Raw genomic sequence first — 18,619 nt, 5'->3', positions numbered from 1 at the left:
TCGGTAAAATAACGTAAAGCTAATCAAAGATGCAGCTACATATATTTTAATTCACCACATAAAGCAGTAAATTAGGTATGCTCAGCGAGGAGTCGGACCTTTTCTACATGCGGTTCTTGGGGTGAATAGGAGTATGGCGACTAGTCGCCCCCTCTTTTCTCTTTACCGTTCACTCTTGAATTCGGATGACGTCATGAAACGGTATCCTCGCTTCGCAGAAGCTGGCTGTCTTTATTCGGTTTCGGTTTCGGCCTGTACCAGGCGCGCGTGGAAAACAAAGATGGCGGTGCGGAAGAGTCCCACCTGACCACGAAGGAGCGAAGGGGAGTGACTCGCAAAACGCGTTGAGGGTAGCCTCCGCGCAGTCGATGCCATTTCGAGACTCAACCATGGCCGGGCTTCGCCACGCCATCTTCATCCTCGGAGGGACCCTGGTTGCCTTGACAGCCATCACCATCACTCCTGCCGGTACGTTGGTAGTCAGTCGGTGGCCATATATCATACTGGTGTTTTTTCTGTGTCGCTGAATAAGGTAGAAAAACAAAAAGAAATGGCAGCCTCGCCCTATCGTCGCTGCAATGCCCCACCACCGTAGTGGTGGGACGCGTAATGCTGAAGGTGTCCGAGTACGCTTTGAACTAGGCCTGCGAGCTCACTTTCCTGCAGAACACGGGCGATGTCAATCACGGTGAACAGCAGAAGCATCTTAGTGAATTGCTAAGCTCAGAATGCGATTGGACCAGAAAATGCGATGTGCGCAGAGTCACTAAGCTTCTAAATTGTCTCTGTGTACATCGCCATTTTTAGGTGTAATCGTATTCTGAGCTTCATCATTTTTCTGCTGTCCTTCTGTTCTTTGCCGCGATTGACTGTCTCAGTGTTGTGCACAAAAATAAACTCAGTTTTTTTTCTTTTTTTAGAATTAGGGGCCTGTAACGTTTTAAGATGTCCGTTTTACGGTTTTGCGTTTCTGAGTTTAAAGTAAACGCAATGAGATGGTATTGCGAGACAGATTGTCTGGCTCGTATATTTATATATATAAAAAATAATCCTCGATTTTTTTTTTTTTGGGGGGGGGGGGGGCGGGGGGGGGTGCTTACAATTTTTGGAACAAGGTATGGCCCCGACGAGGTCTAGAACAAAACATTCAGATCCCAAATATATACTGTTTGACAGGTTGAGGTTTCACGAAGGTTGTGGGAGCCGCGAAACCGTGTGAAGAAGAAAGACGTACTGTTGTTCCCTTTCATTTTGTTTCCGATAATACGTCTGCATTTAATACCAGCGAAGCATGACAGGCCGAACTGTAGTCGCCGACAGCTCAAGGAACGTAGGGCGTGGCCTATCATGTTAATCACGTTTCTCGCTTTGTAATTGTCACCTTGGCATTCTTATCGGCTAACGCCGTAATTTCATTGGCTCCGGACTGATGATGAGATGCACGGGGCTCGATACACCCTGCGTCTCTTAAACTGTCAGTGAATGTATGTACAGGGTGCGGCAGTAAGGACCAACGCATTTGGCACGCTTTGCGAAATTCTAATTCCAAACGTACATATCTGAAATTTAACACGCAAACGTAAATTTGCAAAAAAAAAAAAAAAAAAATTGATGTCTATTTTTTTTTTTAGCTTAGACCGGAGGTAGTAAAATATTTAAAAATTAAGCAAAATCGGATACAGTGCACTTTTTATGTCGTATACAAGCCCGTTTGTCGTCTGCACACTGTTTTAGAAGATCGCTTTAGGGTGGCTTGCTGAACGAAAAAAAACGCTGGAAACCAATGACAGAGGCTGGCGATAAGCGAGATAATCGCGATAATTAAAACTCACCGCGACCTTCACATTCAAAGTTTTAAAATCCATGAAATGTATTATAGGAAATTCGTTAAGGGAATTGGTGTGTCACGTCACGCATATTTTTCTGGCAAATTTAGCGGGAAACTGCATGGTTCTATCTGTCACGTGGCGTCAGGTCATGTGATGTCGTTTCGCCCGCCAAATTTAGCTGGGAAGCTGAACTGATGCCTAGTTCACACGACGTAAATTTTCCCGCTAAATTTAGCAGGGAAAATTTGGCGACCAGTAGGTAACGACCCGTTCATTTCCCCAAGGTGTAAAGGTAACGTGACTCCATTTTCCCGACTAATTTAGCGGGGAAATCGCATTGGAGTATGCATCACGTGACGTCAGTTGTTTCGCTTAATTTGGCGGGAAAACTGAGTGGATTGGTCTGTTCCCATGACGTCAGGTCATGGGAACAGACCAATCAAGATCTCTAGGTAAGGATGGGTTCAGGTATTTCATATCAGCACGCTAGAGTTCGAATTCGCTACTCTTTGTAACTGAAAGGGCAACACATGTGACGTTGTCGTCACGGCGACATTCCGAACGCACTTAATCTTTCTTTTGATTGCACTCGTGGCACCGCTTCGGAGGACACGACGTAGTTGAGGCTAAAAGCGGTCAATTCGGCTCCGTGGGAGTTTTGACCCAAACCTCGAACGCGCAACCCGCATTCGCAGCTTCGCCTCATGTTTCAGGAAATTTTTGTCGCCAATGCCACCCTTTCCTGACTCAGTAAACGCGCTAAGCACCTTGAAACTCCCCTTTTCCATCAACATCTTAAGTTGTACATCCGTGTGCTTTCATCTTCATCCAGAAAACAAAAAAGATACCTGCGGCACGCGACGCGAATCCTTCAAGGTGATCCTAGCTCATTCATACTTCGCAAGTTTATCGCGGTGGGAATATGCGGCGCTGGCGGCAGCTTCTACCCCTTCACCAAACTCTCTCGATATGCGGCTCTTGTGTCAGCGTGCCGGGGCCATCTTGACACCATTGAGTACGACGTCATTTGTTCAGGTGGAGCTGACACCGATTGGCCGACGCTAAAAAAACTCCGCCAGAACTTGACGGATTCCGAAAAGTATGACAAGAACTACCAGCCACTCAACAGTCACTCCTCGGACACGATCGTCAACTTCACAATCTACGCGAAACAGCTGAGATACATGGTAAGTGTCCAGCCCAAGTGGTGTTGTCCTACGTTCCTTTAGATGCGGTCACCCACTCATGTTGTGGAAAATTGTTATGAGTATACTATAAAAAAAAGATATGCAGTGTGTCAACTTTCTTGCAAACCGCTTGAGAGAGCCAATCACTGCAATCTCTTCAATCCACGGAGGGAGTCTCAGTGAACGACAAGGCAGTAAATATGCATATATTTAACAAAAACTGGCTTCGCTGTGACATTCAGCATGTGGAACGTCACGCTCAGCGCCAGAACAGAGACAGCATTTTTCAGGGCTGACCACATTCACTCATCAAGCAGCCGCTTCCACAGGTTTCAGCAATCGGCTCTCCCAACCGCTTTTCGGGAATAGTAGACGCACTATTTCCTTACTTTGTATTAAGTGAAAACCTCTCGGGTCGAACAGGTACCTTCTAAGGTGGGACGAACTCTCCAAGTATTAAGGCCCGTTCACACACTTGCAACCGAGTATGACCGAAAGAGTCAAGACCAGTTTTTGAGCCTAGCTCTTACGACGTCTTCGGATCAGCTCCGCAACATCGCATCCAGTCCTGAGACGTCGCAGGAGCAGAGCTGGCCAAACTACTCATATTTTGTAATTAAATTACATTACTAATTACTTTGCTGAAAATTGCTGAAATGTAATTAAATTACATTACAAATTACCACAGCCAGAAAGTAATTAATTACCATTACAAATTACTTTAAAAAGTAATGACATTACTTTCTCATTACTTTTGTATACTTTGTTTACTGCCCGTGCTCACCAGTTCTACATGATGTGATGGTTCTGGCGAAATATGAAGATAAAATATGCCAAGAAGTGCACGAGGCGTTTGAGATTAGGGCGAAGGGAGACGAATATGCGTCAGTGAACCTTCCCTTGCCCTCTAAGGGAAAGAGTTTGATTTTATCAAGGGGTCATATCGATTGATGTGACGAATAGGCGCTTTTAACGGCCTATATATTATGTGTTTTTGTCATAAATAAATTTTAGTTGCGAGTGCGTCTCTTCCTGTTTACTCTCCTCTTTGTCCTGTCGCTTTTTGGCGCTTTATATTCTGAACAACTTCAATTTCAGAAGTTCGTCTCCTGACTTCACATATCGAAAGCCAGGGCACTAGAGGGGGGGGCCTTTGTGGCGGCATGCGGCATATGCAGCGGCGAGCCAGGCTCAAACACCAGGCCATTTGACAACATGTGCGCCGAATGCGGGGCTGAAGACGTGATAAAAAATGACAGACGTTTACAATTATACGGATAACTTCCTTTTACAGATAACTTTATTTCCATTATTTACACAGTTCATGGCACACAGCTAGAACTCTCTGTTGCATGTTTACCGATGGACAGAGGAACGCACGCGACTGATCCGTTTCCCACCCCAACCCGGACAACTATTTTTGGAGATGACTGAGGACCCTACGCGGATTATCTCTGGGTGGGGGAGAACAATTGTCATTGTTCGCAAAATCGCGTCGAGGCCGTTCCACCAGGGGCCTTAGTTCGACCTACTTCCCCTCCTTCGTTTCCCGAGAATGTCAAGCAGAAAAGCTCGAATGGCAGGCACTTACCAGCCCTATTTTTCGCAGTGGAAGGTAACACAGAGAGGGTACGCATCAGGCATCCGAAAAAGTAAGCGGAAACTTTCAAGAGGGGCCAGAAAACGTCGAATGCAAAACCGCAAAACATAGGTAGAGAATCGCGCTGAGCGGGTTTTCATAGTTCAAGAGAGTGGCAGAAAATGTCTAGCTGATAGCGGGCGCGAGAGTCGCACCAGCCGCATTAGCATCAGCAACATAGCGGCGGCCGAAGAGCGTTTTTTGGAAAGGTGTAGAGGAAAAAGAAAAAGTAAAATAAAAAGAAAAGCGCTCTTGTGTATTGTGGACACAAAAATATGCCTGGTGCGAAAAAGTAATTAGGTAATTTAATAACAATTCCCGTCGCTGGAGTAATTCATTACGTTACTAAATTACCTGCTACAAAAAGTAATGAATTACATTACTAATTACTGGAACAAGTAATTAAATTGCTGTAATTTCATTACAGTAATTACATTACTGCCAGCTCTGCGCAGGAGGCGTGCTTGTTTCTCTCGGTATTACTCGGTTATAAGTGTGTGAACGAGCCTTTACTCTTTGACGAAGTCCGGGTTTGCTGTCCTCGGCTAGACCGATCACGCACAACAGGAAGCGTGATCAACGGCAGCATTCACTGCGTGTGGTTGGTTTGACCGGTGGTAGCAAAACGAACAAAGGCAATGAGCAACGTGATGAAGCGCTTTTGACGCCACTTCATTGACCCAATCGGATAGTCGGCTACGGTGGAGTATAGCGACGCTGTGCTTGTCTCATATGGGGGACTATCTTATCATTCGGGCAGCAAGCTAGAGAGTTCCAGGGCCATCCCATAAGTGTCTGATTTTGTGAGACGCTTTATTATTGGATCTCGCGCCTCAATAACACGAAGTTTCGCAAACCGCCCTTAAAGAATAACTCCGGTCAAAGGTTGAAGTAAAATAAACGCCTAATATCTATTTACAAAGACTAAATACGACCGCCGCGTCAAAGTATTAGGAGAACCGCGATTTACTCGAAAACCGGTATTAAAAGCGCTACCAAGCACCAGCTTCTCGGCGGCATTCGGCGGGCTCGCTGTTTGTCGAATAACATTGTGCCCCGATATCATCTTCGTACTCAAACATGTTAACGACCGATATCACTAAGCGTTCGGCGCATGCGTGACGCCGCCATAACTTTCGTTCACGGAGGCAGGCGGCCGTGCATGCGAGGGCTCGTGCCGTATCGTGCTCCGCAGGCGCAGAGATTGAGCAAGGTTGTTGCGCGAGCAGAAAGACTAAAGTTCCATCGATGCATTGCGGCACCGGTGGCGTAGTCAAGCTGACTGATGAGATCGGGCTATTATTAGTACTGCCACTTCTTTCGCCGTGTTTTTCTGCTGCGTTTTCAGCCGTCTCAGCGGACGATTTCTGCTTCTTATGTTTTCTTTTAACTGCTGTAGTTTGTAAGTGCTTCTCACAGATCGCGCACACAGATTATTGACCGCTCGCTCAAGCGCGTTGTGCTGCCGAAGGTGTCATTAACTGGAGTCCATAGTTTGGTACGTTCCTGCTCAGCGCGCGAGCTCACCATTAGCTTTCGCAACGCTTCTGCAACGTCCATTGCGCGCTACCAATATTGTAGTTCTCAGAAGATAAGTGGGGGCTCGTTCTGAGCCTGCGTTCATAATAAACGGCTCGATTTTTGGCAGGAAAGTTTATGAATGTGTATTAATATTTGCTACGGATGTTCGATATCTACGATGCAAACAAGTGAAGCAGCCGTAGCATCTTATCCTGGCTAATCGGAACTGCTATTGCAGCTAGGCCAGTCGCACGTTTCGCTGTAACGCGGTACCAACTTCCCGCCACATGATGGCCACGCAGCTGATCGCAAAAGGTACCGTCATGCTCGAGCTGGTAGTTTCGGTTTCGCCGCGGACCCCCGAAACCTAACATTTGCGATAGCATATTTACAAAACTACATGAGGCATCGCAAAAAAAGGCACCTCGTATTTCAGAAACACTCCTTTCACTAAAAGCAGTCGTAACCCCAAAATCGAGAAAATGTACCGAATTCGCCCTTTCGGCACAGATAAAAAAATAGCAGTCAGAGTTTGTTCGCTTTTTGCCCTACAAAAATTGCTACGCTGACTCGGCATCCTCTAACGGGGGACGGGAAGGAACAAGCGTGCAAACCCTTAAGCCGCTGTAAGACCGCTAAATATTGCACCATACAAAAGACGGACTCCAGACACTAGGGAGTTTTAGGGAACCGTTTAGGGAACCGGGTACGAACTGCGCATGCGCCACCGGAGAAGTCTCGTATATGCGCAGTTCGTACCGGAGGGTCCATCTATTAGATGTGCAAGAAGGGTTCCCTAAAACTCCCTACTAGTTCCGTTCTACCGTATGAAACTTGTTTCTTCCTTGTATGACGGTCCTACCACGTTGGTCATATCGAAACGGTCTGCAGACGTGGTCGAAGCATGCGTAGGTCTGAAGCATGCTTCGAAGACGCTTGAGGCGAGTTCGCAGGCAGTTATGTCATCGTGCCTGCAGCGAGCCCACCATGCCTTTTGCATGGTGTATGAACAGCATCACGCAGGAGTCTCCTGGACCTTACAGTATATTTTGTTTTCCACCGTATTGAGTGCTAAAACGCCACCCTGTATTGGCCCTCCTAAGCTAGCGGCAACAATAAACAAACAAACAAAACTAATACCACATCACTAGTGTTGGCTTTCCTCCAACTAAACAAACTTTTAGGAAAATGAAAGACTTTAATACACGAAAATAAAATTTAAAGTTACACGTGCGGCGAACGCACACTTGCATGCCTCCATCTTTTTTTCGCCCTTGGCTCTCTGCCCAATGTTGCTCCCTTCGTTTTCGGATTTCGCTAACACGAGGGTCACGTAGCCGGTTTGCTATCTTCTGGTTGTGCACAACATGGTGACGCGATGCCATTTTGTTTTGTTGCGAGGACGGCACTATGCAGAGGGCGGCGAGAACGGCCCATCGACCAACCACCACAAATGACTCCCCTCGTGCAATATGCAGCAAGCACCGTCTAATGTTCAAAACGTGCGCTTCGTCGGAGCAATGTATCAAAATGATCTGTTGGGCGAGTGGGTTATACATAATAAATCTGAAGCGCCAAGGACAAGAAAAAATAAAAGACGTAGACAGGTCAAGCTCTAAACTCATAACCGCCATTTAATGAAATGGTTGTGAAAGATAGTTGTTAGGGGCATTTTAAATTTCGAGGCAATGTTATAAGTGTAGAATTAACCACAATAATATTCTCTTTATATAATTCTACATTTCTGTCATTACTTTGGAACTTAAAATTGCCTTAACATATTTTTTCTCTTTCACAATCATTTTATTAAACGTCAGTTTTGAGTTTAGCGTTTGTCCTGTCTACGTTTTATTATTTGTCCTTGTTCTTGGCACTTCAGTATTTATTATGCAATGTATCATGGTGTGCATACCAATGTCAGACCCGGTGCACGTTTTTCACACAAATAGTCGGATGCAAATAAGACGTATGTCATGATTTTGATTGCGACTGCGTTCCAGGAACCATCCTGGAGCTTCGTATCCATCTCAGCCTTCGTCTGCATGGTGAGTTTCACATCTATTACTCTTGTTTACAAAATGAGGCGGAACAAAACGAAAATTAAGATTTGTACTTGTCATAGTATTAGAATACGCGGTGGGAGCACGGCCCATGTGAGAGGAGTGTAGGATAGAGAATACGAAAGCGTCAAACATTAGACTACTTCCTGAAGTATGTACACCGCGCGCGTTGCATTCTGGGAACCTGTGGGCCAGGAGCCAAGCGCGTATGGATTTTGCTGCCCACTGATTACCACATTGCACAACGTGGCATTACGCCGCCATCAGGCGCCTCGAGTTCGGGAATACATCTATTCACTTGCGGTGTAGCTGAGACGACTATGTGGCCATGCCAAAGGAGTCGTGCGTTTTTTCGTTCATATTGGTGTCAGGCAACGTTACTAGAACAACCCAGTTGGGAAACTGCCATAGGAGCCTGCTTTAAAAAAGTGGCTCCAATTCATACTCGAGAACCGAACTAAACGCGATCCCAACACCGCCATTTTTCCAGCAACGGCCACTCCGGTAACTTTATTTATTCAATAAATAAACAAAGGCAGTACACATCGGGCCACTCGATTCCCGCAAGAGCCCGGTGGCGCCATCTTGCAGTACCATCTTACAGTAGCGTTATAAAGCAACGAAAGCAACTTTCATGTTTTGAGGGGGGGATCGGTGGCTGGTTCTGCTAGCGCACAACAGCTCGAAGCACGTGGAGCGAGAGCTCGCACTGCAAAACCCATGGGATCCTGTGTTTAATCCCCACCGCTGCCCGCTTCTATCTGGATGAGCATCGTATCGACGTGCGGTCGTGTACAACTACTTTGTGGTGCACGTTAAAGACCCCAGTCTAGCGGTTGTAATGCTCTGGCTAAATTTCTCATATATAGCGAGCGACTCGTCGCAACTTTGAAATGGCTGACCAACTACACGCTGTCTAAATATCCACACAACCCCAATCATTCATGTTAATGTTTTGACTCGCCACTAAAGGGCGGCGCTGTAATTGTACCTAGGTTAAAGTCCCTCTATCCTGGGAAAAGTGGCGCCATTCATTGTTGTACAAATGCTCGAACCAGGTGCCGCGCGCCACTTCTGAAAAATTCATGGCGTCTTAAATCTAGCTGAGTGCTGCTCTGTGCCGCCATGATCTTCCCAAGGGCTGCACGTTGCACGTGCCTCGTCGTGCATCGACGCACCTAGCACTACTTTTGAACCTAAGTCGATCTCGGAGGACGTGAGCGGTTGGAGTTTCATGGGTGAGTATCTCAACTGAGTTTTCTAGTAACGTTGGTGTCAAAGTACATATTTGTTTAGGGTTACCTTATGGATGCCAAAAATGCTATCCATCCGGTCAGATTAACGAGGGAGAAAAGCAATCTACAGCCTAAGTCCTTGTTCGATGAAATTTCTCATTTTCACCGAGGAGATTCTAAACAATTTTCGTTGCATTGGGCATGCCATACTGGTTTTACTCAAATGGCACTGGGCGGCGCGGGGAATCCTGGGAGGCGCCTGTTATACGCTCTGACTGACTTGTCCTAAAAGCGAGGCGGTTCATCGTTTCTTGAGTTTGCGAGTTGAAGACACGAACCTTTTATTCGCGTTAGGCTCATCATGTTGCGTTCTGAACGGGCAATACTGTTCGACACACATAGTATTAATCTTTTATACGTGGGTACTCGCCTTTATGCCGTACTTCGGACTCGCAAATGCTTCGCGAAGGTGGTAAGGCGGCATCAACTGTTTTGGAATTATCTAGAAGGAAAATTTCAAAACAGCGAGAACACATATGGGGACAGTTATTAGACCTAGTCTATGTTCCGCGCGTAGTCACCGAAACAAATCCCGAGAATTCTGGAATATCTGGGACTAAGTGTATCAACTGGGACATTGAATTTTCTATCAAGGCTGCCGAAATGCTTGTGATGATACTCTAATACTTTGCCTGTTAGTTGTTTTCTCTTAAAAAAATTTAATAACTCACACACTCAAATAGGGGACCTCTGGGGAACTCTGGCGGCAGTGAGGAGCACTGCGCCGGAGTTCCCCTAACCTAACCTAACCTAACGCAAACCTATGGCACAGCACTGGATCGACGAGGGCCTCTCCTGGACCCCGTCCGACTACGACGGCATGAAGGAGGTGACCTTCGGCGACAGCGACGTCTGGACGCCCACGCTGTCGGTGCACGAGAGCTTCAGCGTGTACGGGGTGCGCATGTTCTCGTCCATCAAGGCGGACTATCATGGCAACGTGGTCTGGTGCCCCATTGTTACCTTCGCGCTCCGCTGCACCATGGAGCTCAGGGACTTCCCCTTCGACGAGCACCGCTGCGCCCTGAACGTGTCGTCCTGGTCGCATGGCTACAGGATCAAGCTCATCGGTAAGCCCCGCCGTTGACTGCTTCTATTTTTGTTTTAGAAAGTGTGTTTTTCATTTGTTTCACAACTGTTCTAAAAACGCGGGTAAAAAAATATTGTCGGTATCGCGTCGCAGATTGTGGCCGATACTCGAAAGCATTTTAATTGCAACCTTGTAGGCATTGCTGCGGGACAGAGGGAAAATCTTAGCGACGTAGAAGCTGACGGAATGTCGCAATTTTCTGCGGGGAATTTATGCAAGTGGGTCACGTGACACTGTAATGTTGCCTGACACAATGGCGTCACTTCAAAGTGGCATGACGTCATGTGACATCATGCCGTCTCGGAATACCAGGAAAGCACATGATACTATAACTTTTACGAAAGATTAGTTGGTTCGACAAAACAAGCATTGAAAACGACCTAAGGATCCAGCCGACTCAATGCTGAAGAAATCACAACGACGCCAACTGAAATCGAAGCCGTCTTGAAAACTTGACCCTTGACCACTGTGCCCTTGACTCGCGTCTACGTCGAGTCTGGAGAGCCGGAAACACCTTGTCCTGCTTTCTTTTTTGATCGCTGGGATGCGAAGACTTTCTTGGTTGCGTTGTCGTCCCAGTTGGGGTATTTCGTGGAATTATCCTGTCCTTCGGCTGCTCCATCAGTAACCTTCTGTTGAAGTCTAGGAGTGGGTCATTTGGGAGAGTACGTTGAACGATGGGAAACAACATGGAACTGAAGGTTTTCTGCTGTCTTCCCAACGTTTTCAGACCTCTGATGTTTTGAGATCACTGTGTCGTCCATGGCCAACAGGAGCAAGAGGAGAGCCGACATCGTACAACAAATAGTTAAATATTTAATAGCTAAGGTAAAGGTAAATAACACTTAACAGAAGCAAATAAGCTCTCAAGGTGACGGCGCCATCGTTCCGTCCTTTTGTGCATGTTCCAGACGACCATTTTTTCCTTTTTCCTTTCTTTTCTCGTTGATATAGGCGTGCACACTTTCTTTTCTTCTAACACTATACGTCTGCTTGGTAATACTGTCCTTCTTGCATTTTTGTTTGTTTTAACACACTACCCCTTTAAATAACGGTGTCACTTCATTACGTCATTTCCAATTGGTAGAGAAGTTGAATTGGGTCCCTTGACGAAGTTTCCTCCAGGAAGCTTTAACTTGCAGTATCTTACATTGTCGTCACGTCCTGGAAACATTTGCACCACTGTTCCCATCTTCCATAGTTGATATCGTATCATGATTTCGGGCAAGAGCACGAGGTCCCCTTCTTTAATCATTCTGTTCTCAGACGCTCAGGTGTTCGAGATCACCGTGTCGTAAAGACAACGAAGACCACAAAGGTATAATACAGAACGCAACGGCTTGACGTCGATCAGTCTTTTTAGATGGATCTGTACCAGCAGGTTTTGGTTTCCGAAGCGACTCTTCAACAATCTGACTGCGTCTTCGTAGCATCGTGAGGCCGACGGAAGTCTGGCAATTACTGCTGCAGCATCTCCAGTCACTGTAGTTTTCGGATAGTTGAACTTGTCAACCTCTGTTAGTTCGTTGTTGTGGTGTACAACTTGGTTGAACTGCTCCCAGAATTCTTGCCACTGGCTGACGGAGCCATTAAACTTCATCAGCTCGAGCTTTGGTGATCTCACTTGAATTCTCGTTGTCGCAAGTGGGGCTGTCGTTCATACTGGCGATCACTGGGCTCTGCTGATTCGGGAAGCAAGTCCTACCTCAGTGCGCTAGTCTTGATAGACAGGTTGCTATTCTGTTGGTGGTCTTACTCGAATTCTTTGTGTAGCACCAGTGGGGTTGTCGTTCATATTGGCGATCGCTGGGCTCTGCTGATTCGGGAAGCCAGTCCTAGCTCGGTGCGCTAGTCTTCATGCACTACAATTTTCTTTTAACACGATATGGGTGCTTTGTAATATTGCTTGCAGCTTTTGGCTTTAACACACTGCCCCCTTAAATGACGGTGCAATTTCATTGCGTCATTTCTAAAAGTTATATAAAAGTTGAATTGGTCTCTTGACAACGTTTGCTCCAGGAAGCCTTAACTTGCAGGAGCTTACATTGCCGTCACGTCCAGGGAACACTTGTACCACTCTTCCCATCTTCCATAGTAGGCGTGGTATCATGATTTTTGTGGTGTGCAGAACTCAACCTACTAAAAAAAATTCAAGTGCAAAAAAAAAAAAAAAGGTCTCAGATGCCCACAAGAGATTCTTTTATTTCTTGCTATCGCAACTTTGGTAGAGAAGTCAATCGCTTTCCGATCAAGAAAGAACCTCTCCACAAAAAAGGAAGTCAGATTCGTTTTGCAGGCATGTTCATTTTTTCAGACTTGCAGTAGTAAGTCGAGAGAACCTCGCCGCTTTTCAAGCTCTGGATACAGATTGTGATTAGAGCCCTGCATATTCGCGGATTAGCCGTGGATCATCTGCGGATATCCTCAATAAACTGGCCGATGAGGTTAAAAATGAATCAGATTAGGCGAACTACGGATCGGATACGAAGGCCAGGGGCTACGGATGCGGATCGGATGCGGATATCCACTAGTTCAGATCTACATTTTTGCCGAGGTGACCCATAAGCGTGTGCGACCGCACAGTGTACAGTGAATAAGTGAGGGATACTATAATCTGATACAACTTAAGAAATACAGCGGAAAGTGCCGCTCAAAGGAACTGGTGTCACCACGCGAGCCATTGCGAGAGCGTGTTTTTCGTGACGTCATAACGAAGTTTTTCAAAGATGGCAGCTCCCACGTATGGTGCTCTACCGCGATAGCCGAGAGTGCAGGCGTGACAGCCCCTTCTTTCTAACGTTTCGTCTTCTAAATGCAAGACAATGCTTTAACTGAAGCACTTACTGTGACAGTTGTAACAGAGGAACTGCGGGTGTCAGTGGACAGGGTGGTAGCCGCACGTGAACGGCGCTAGGTGGTGGAGAGTTGGAAGAGGAGAACAACGACGAGGAGACTACGACGGTACACTCGGAGCTTGGGCTTGGGCAGGTCCATGATGTTTGAGTTTATTACCGACTATATCTTAAATCGGAATATTATGACTCGAGGCAATAACTGTAAGCGTGCTCATAAAATTTCGCTCGAGCAAGTTTGTTTTGGGGAGGTATAGTCCTAGAAGTGGTGATAAAGTTTTGTGGGAGGGGCTACGTCCTGTCGTTTTTAACTTGTATCAGAATATACGAAGTACATTATCAAATATATTACGGGAGCAAACTACTTCCTTTAATAAAAGGTGCCAATCGATGAGAAAATTGTTCTTTACGTCAAGAAAAATTCAATTCTCACCGAAGATCGCATTTGAACGTTCTATCTCCCCAAAAATTCTGTCCATAGAAAAAGTAAAGAATGAAGTTTTCCCAGAAAAGCGTGTTCATGTTTGGCAAGGAAAGAGCAAAAAACGCTTATTGGGCAAAAAAACAAAAAAAACCAAAACGTACAAGCCACAAAGAAGTAGAAGAAGCCTGCAAGTGGCCTCTTAGTGTTCAAGCTTCAAATAGATCGAGGAGACTGAATTCGATCCTTTGGAGTGGTGGAACTTGCTCCAGCACGAGTTTCCGCACTATAGCGCAGTTTGCAGTCCAGAACCAAGTGCATCAACTGAGAGAGACTTCTTATTAGCGGGTATTAATGAGAGACAAGCGAACCAATCTTAATCCGCCCATGTCGACGAAATTCTGTTTCTTCTAATAGAAACCTCGACAAGTCAAACGTTGCGTGTGTGTGAGTTTGTTCTCGACAGTTGGCAGTGAGTTTGTTTTTAAGTATATGGTTTCGAGCATGCAGTTGGCGGTTCGTGATTTAAACTGGAACCGATAGGAGATGCTGCCATTATTGAATATTCTTATATTTTCCTAGTGGTGTACTCGCACCTTACACACGAGCACTTTGCTGCGGGGAGTGAGCGCCTTTCCTCTCTCACTTTTTTACTATTTGGCCTAAAAAAATTACACAATTTTATTAATCTGTCATTTGTTAATTTTCATGTTCAAAAAATGGGTGTCTGCTTGAAATTAATTTTACAAAGCAAAAAGGAAAATAAATATTAACATTTCCTTTTTTTTAGCGCATCTCCTGGGCTGTGTTAGTGTCACGGACTCCCGAGACGATCTCACAACTGCGATCCTCTTTCGACCGATGCGAAGCGTCTCTAGAAGGATGATCGCTTATTTTATGAATACGATAAGACATAATACGATAATATTACTTTCACCGTCTTCTTGCACAAAGAGTTCGCTGTACAAGTTAAGAAGACAGCTTACAGTTGCTCCTTTTTTTCATGATTTCATGTTTTTTATGTAAAATGAATGCGCGGATTAGGGTGGGAGGCGGTTCCGAACTTTGTGGTTGCGGCTCGGATGCGAAAACAATTTTTTAAGACCATTGCGGATGGGAGTTCGTGTGCGGATCGGGTGCGGATGATCAAACTGTTTTCCACGCAAGGCTCTAATTGTGATGCACGTTAGGAAAATGAAACGGTCACAAGAAAAATGAAGACAGCGAGAAAGCACGGAAAATTCAAACTTTGGCGGCACTATTGTATCCTTTCTCAATGGGTGATCGATGTTTTATATGTAAGTCGACTCGGCATACCGCTGAGAACTGCATTGAGCGCGCAGGTAACTCTCTTTTTGATCGCCTTGAGAATGACCTGAAGGGAACAACAGCAGGCTGACAACTCAACAATACCACCGAGAGGTTAAAGGGCTGAGATTAAGTACTTTAAGGATGCCACAGAATGTCTCATACCCTCTGAAAAACTCGAAGAATTTTCTCCCGTAATAGAACTTAACGACCGCATCGTGGAGGTGCATAGCCACACTGAAGTTAAGCGCGAAACACACGTACGACGAAACCGTCCGATCCGACGTGCGGACTGCCGGAATGACCTTCAGGGGCGAGGGTTTTCGTAGCACCGGAGAGCGTTGAAAACCCTCGCCTCCGACCGTCGTATTGCCTGATCGGACGTCGGATCGGACGGTTTCGTCGTACATGTGTTTTGCGCTTTAAAGCGCAGCTAGCAAATCAGCGGACCGCGAAACCAGAAACAGTAGACACAAAATCGTTGTCTGGTACGTTTACTAAAAGAACGGAACAATGGCGTCGTCACGTTGAGCTTATTCGTTTCCTTTGAGCGTTGTTTACCTTTACTTCAGCTATTATATATTTAACTGTCCGTTGTACGATGTTGGCTCCCCTCTGTGAACGTAACAGTAACGTCACGACACGTGACGCCATGACGTGGTGTCTCGTGTCGTGACGTCTTGCAATCGGGCCAACACTAGCAAGGAAAGCCCGTGGAGGGTTCCTTAGATCTTTCCGATCATCGCTTTCTGGGCGCTGCCATCTTTGCCGCCAAGGGGGGACGAAGGCGTTCTGAGCGTTCGCTATAGCTCTATTCACTAAATATGAGACGCCGCGCATGCATCCACGGCCCAGTGACTCGGTATTTTTCGCCTGGGTGGTAAGCGCTGGAAATGTCTATATAACACCTAGAAGTAAAAAGGTCGACTCTATTTTGCCCCTCAGGTAAACTTGCCAAAAAGACGTTCGACGAAACTCATCCGAACTGGGACGGCTACTTCGAGTCCTTGGACGTCACGGAGTTTCAGCATCCCGAGCAAGGAGCAGACCCCGTGCTGAGGTTCACTATGTTCCTCAAGCGCCGGTCGTCCAACTACCACTACACCGTGATGCTTCCCTGCGTGGCCATTTCTATCCTGACCCTCTTCATCTTCTGGCTGCCCCCCAACTCGGGCAAGAAGATCACGCTGGGCTGTACGGGAATCGTCAGCATTCTCCTGGTCATGATCAATCTCAGAAGGGATCTGTTTAGGTCGCTGCACGTTCCCAAGATCGGTGAGAGTTGTCCATCGTGATATTGGTATAGTTGTCTTGTTTCGCTGGGTGAATTTAGGAGACGATGTTGTTTTGTGGTTTAACCAAAGCAGCTATTCGGCAACTCAGATAATATTTAGTACATACCACTTGTTCGCCAACGTGTCGTTTCGTCGCCAGTTGGTATTGTCTACACCCGGGAAAGGGTGATTGCTATATACACCTGACTTGCCCGTGAAGTGTGTTCATTGTTGGTTCTACTTGTGGCGATTGTGCCATAAGGTGAAGCGGTGAATTCCATTGCAAAGTTACGAATTTATATGTATAATTGAAGGATAGTTTACGCGCGTTTTCTTCTTAAGTTCACAGAAGTTACAACAGCACCGAATACTCGTTTCCTGCGTTACTGTCTGGGTAAAGCATTTAACATAGAGGTATAAACTGCAGGAGTGTGCGAAGAATAGCGATTTGACTCGAATAAAACTGAAAACTGCGTGCTTTTTAGCATTCGCAGTGCCAGCAAAATCCACGACTTACCGGCTTTTTTTTTTCAGCGTTGAAACTAAGAATGACGCTGCGCTTTTCGCTGCAAATCAGAATTTGCACACTTCTATAGTAAGTTACAGGTAAAGAAGGTAGCGGCAAATGCCCCTCAAAGGGAATCATATATCCCTCCGCCACCTCCGCATCCAATAGCGTCCCATCGCTTCCGTGATATCGCGGCCAACGCGCGAGGAGGGTCTTGCCTTCCTGTGCATATTTGCTTTATCTTTCGACTTTGACTTAGCATTGTGGAAGCCACGAGAGAGAGATTAGAGTTTTCCCCCTCCGATGGAAACAAATACTACTTTCGGGGATTAGGTTCCCCCTCTTATGGATACAAAGGCTGCTTTCAGGGGCTCGGTTCCCCTCCGACGAATACCAAGGTCGCTTTCTTAAAAAGTGGGATTGGAGACAAGTTGGAATCCATTGAAGCGGAACAAGGAGCGTTTCCAGTGAACTCTTCTTTCGTCTGCCGAGGGATTTGAAACGGGCGTATCACGCTTGCGGGAGGAGCTTCTCCTACCTTCTTGACTTGTAACCGACTATAATGAACTATCCCTTATAGATTAGCCAAGCGGCAAAAATGTGCCAGGAATAGCTGAAGGTCGCTTTTTTTCTTTTTTTTGTTGTTCTTGCCTAGACCTCTTGCACACGATCGCGTTTGCGCAGAAGCTCAAAACATCTGAAAAGCCTTCTTCGCAAACTGAGACCTCTGGTTACCATTTCCAGTCCAGTTCATGGGGTCGACGTGCATCGCCATCGCCGTGGCCGTGCTGATAGCCGTCCTGGTGCTCAACATGGTCAGGACTCCCATGGTCTTCAGGCCACCGGGGTTCCTGGTCAACGTTCTGTCCGGTGTCGTGGGTCGCGTACTGTTCCTCTGCCCCCTGCCCGCCCCTAGGCCTGTGGACCACGAGCAACTCACCGACGCCAACTCGCCCTTGGACAAGCAGGACATCATCACCAAGCAGGAATGGTTTCTGGTCGCCCAGGGCATTGACCGCCTGGTGTTCCTGTTCTACGCCTTGTTCCTCCTGGCGTACCATGCGTAGACCTAAAAGATTCTTTCGAGCCGCAGTCGCACCGATCACAGATCATACAAAAGGCAAGATGTTCTCTACAAACATGATGACAGAGACATCGAAGGATACGCCTCACGCATGTTCGAAGGATGCTTGCATCATACATGTGTATGCTCTGAGCATGTCTGCAGACAGCTTTTGTATGTTTAACGTGGCAGGGTCGTCATACAAGAAGGAAACATGTCCTAGACAGTGTCTGAAAACTGTTGTATGATGTATCAGCAGTGTGACCGCTACTTCACTGCTGCGTTCATTCATGCAACTCTCGCCACCTCGGGATTGTTGTGCTGGATGTTCGTGAGAGGTATGCGCTCTAGATACACATTTACGGGAATTGATTCTCGCGAATAACACGGAGAAAGCCAACCACGCAGTGAGCCCTAGAAGGGTCTCCGCGGATCGTGAAGATCAGAATAAGATTAGTCTTAACAATGTTATGCGGGCAGTGGCAATGAGCAAGGGACTTGTCATTCTTATGGTCGGTCCGCAAATCTATTAGGTTTTTTTTTTTATTAATTTTAGCTTGAACTTTATTATT

General features: G+C 46.3%; 1 protein-coding gene across 1 annotated transcript; it reads left to right on the top strand.

The window, feature by feature from the left end:
* Positions 1 to 389: 389 nt before the first annotated feature.
* On the top strand, positions 390 to 18,051 carry LOC115312041 (neuronal acetylcholine receptor subunit beta-2). Its single transcript, XM_029970933.2, has 6 exons — positions 390 to 468; positions 2,865 to 3,016; positions 8,177 to 8,221; positions 10,304 to 10,601; positions 16,148 to 16,477; positions 17,729 to 18,051. Exons 1-6 carry the CDS (start codon positions 390 to 392, stop codon positions 18,049 to 18,051), a joined length of 1,227 nt encoding a protein of 408 aa, XP_029826793.2.
* The last annotated feature ends 568 nt before the right edge of the window (positions 18,052 to 18,619 follow it).

Source organism: Ixodes scapularis, unplaced genomic scaffold (assembly GCF_016920785.2).
Source record: "Ixodes scapularis isolate PalLabHiFi unplaced genomic scaffold, ASM1692078v2 PGA_scaffold8__174_contigs__length_109621045, whole genome shotgun sequence".
Taxonomy (NCBI): Eukaryota; Metazoa; Arthropoda; class Arachnida; order Ixodida; family Ixodidae; genus Ixodes; species Ixodes scapularis.
This window is presented reverse-complemented; position numbering and strand designations above follow the sequence as displayed.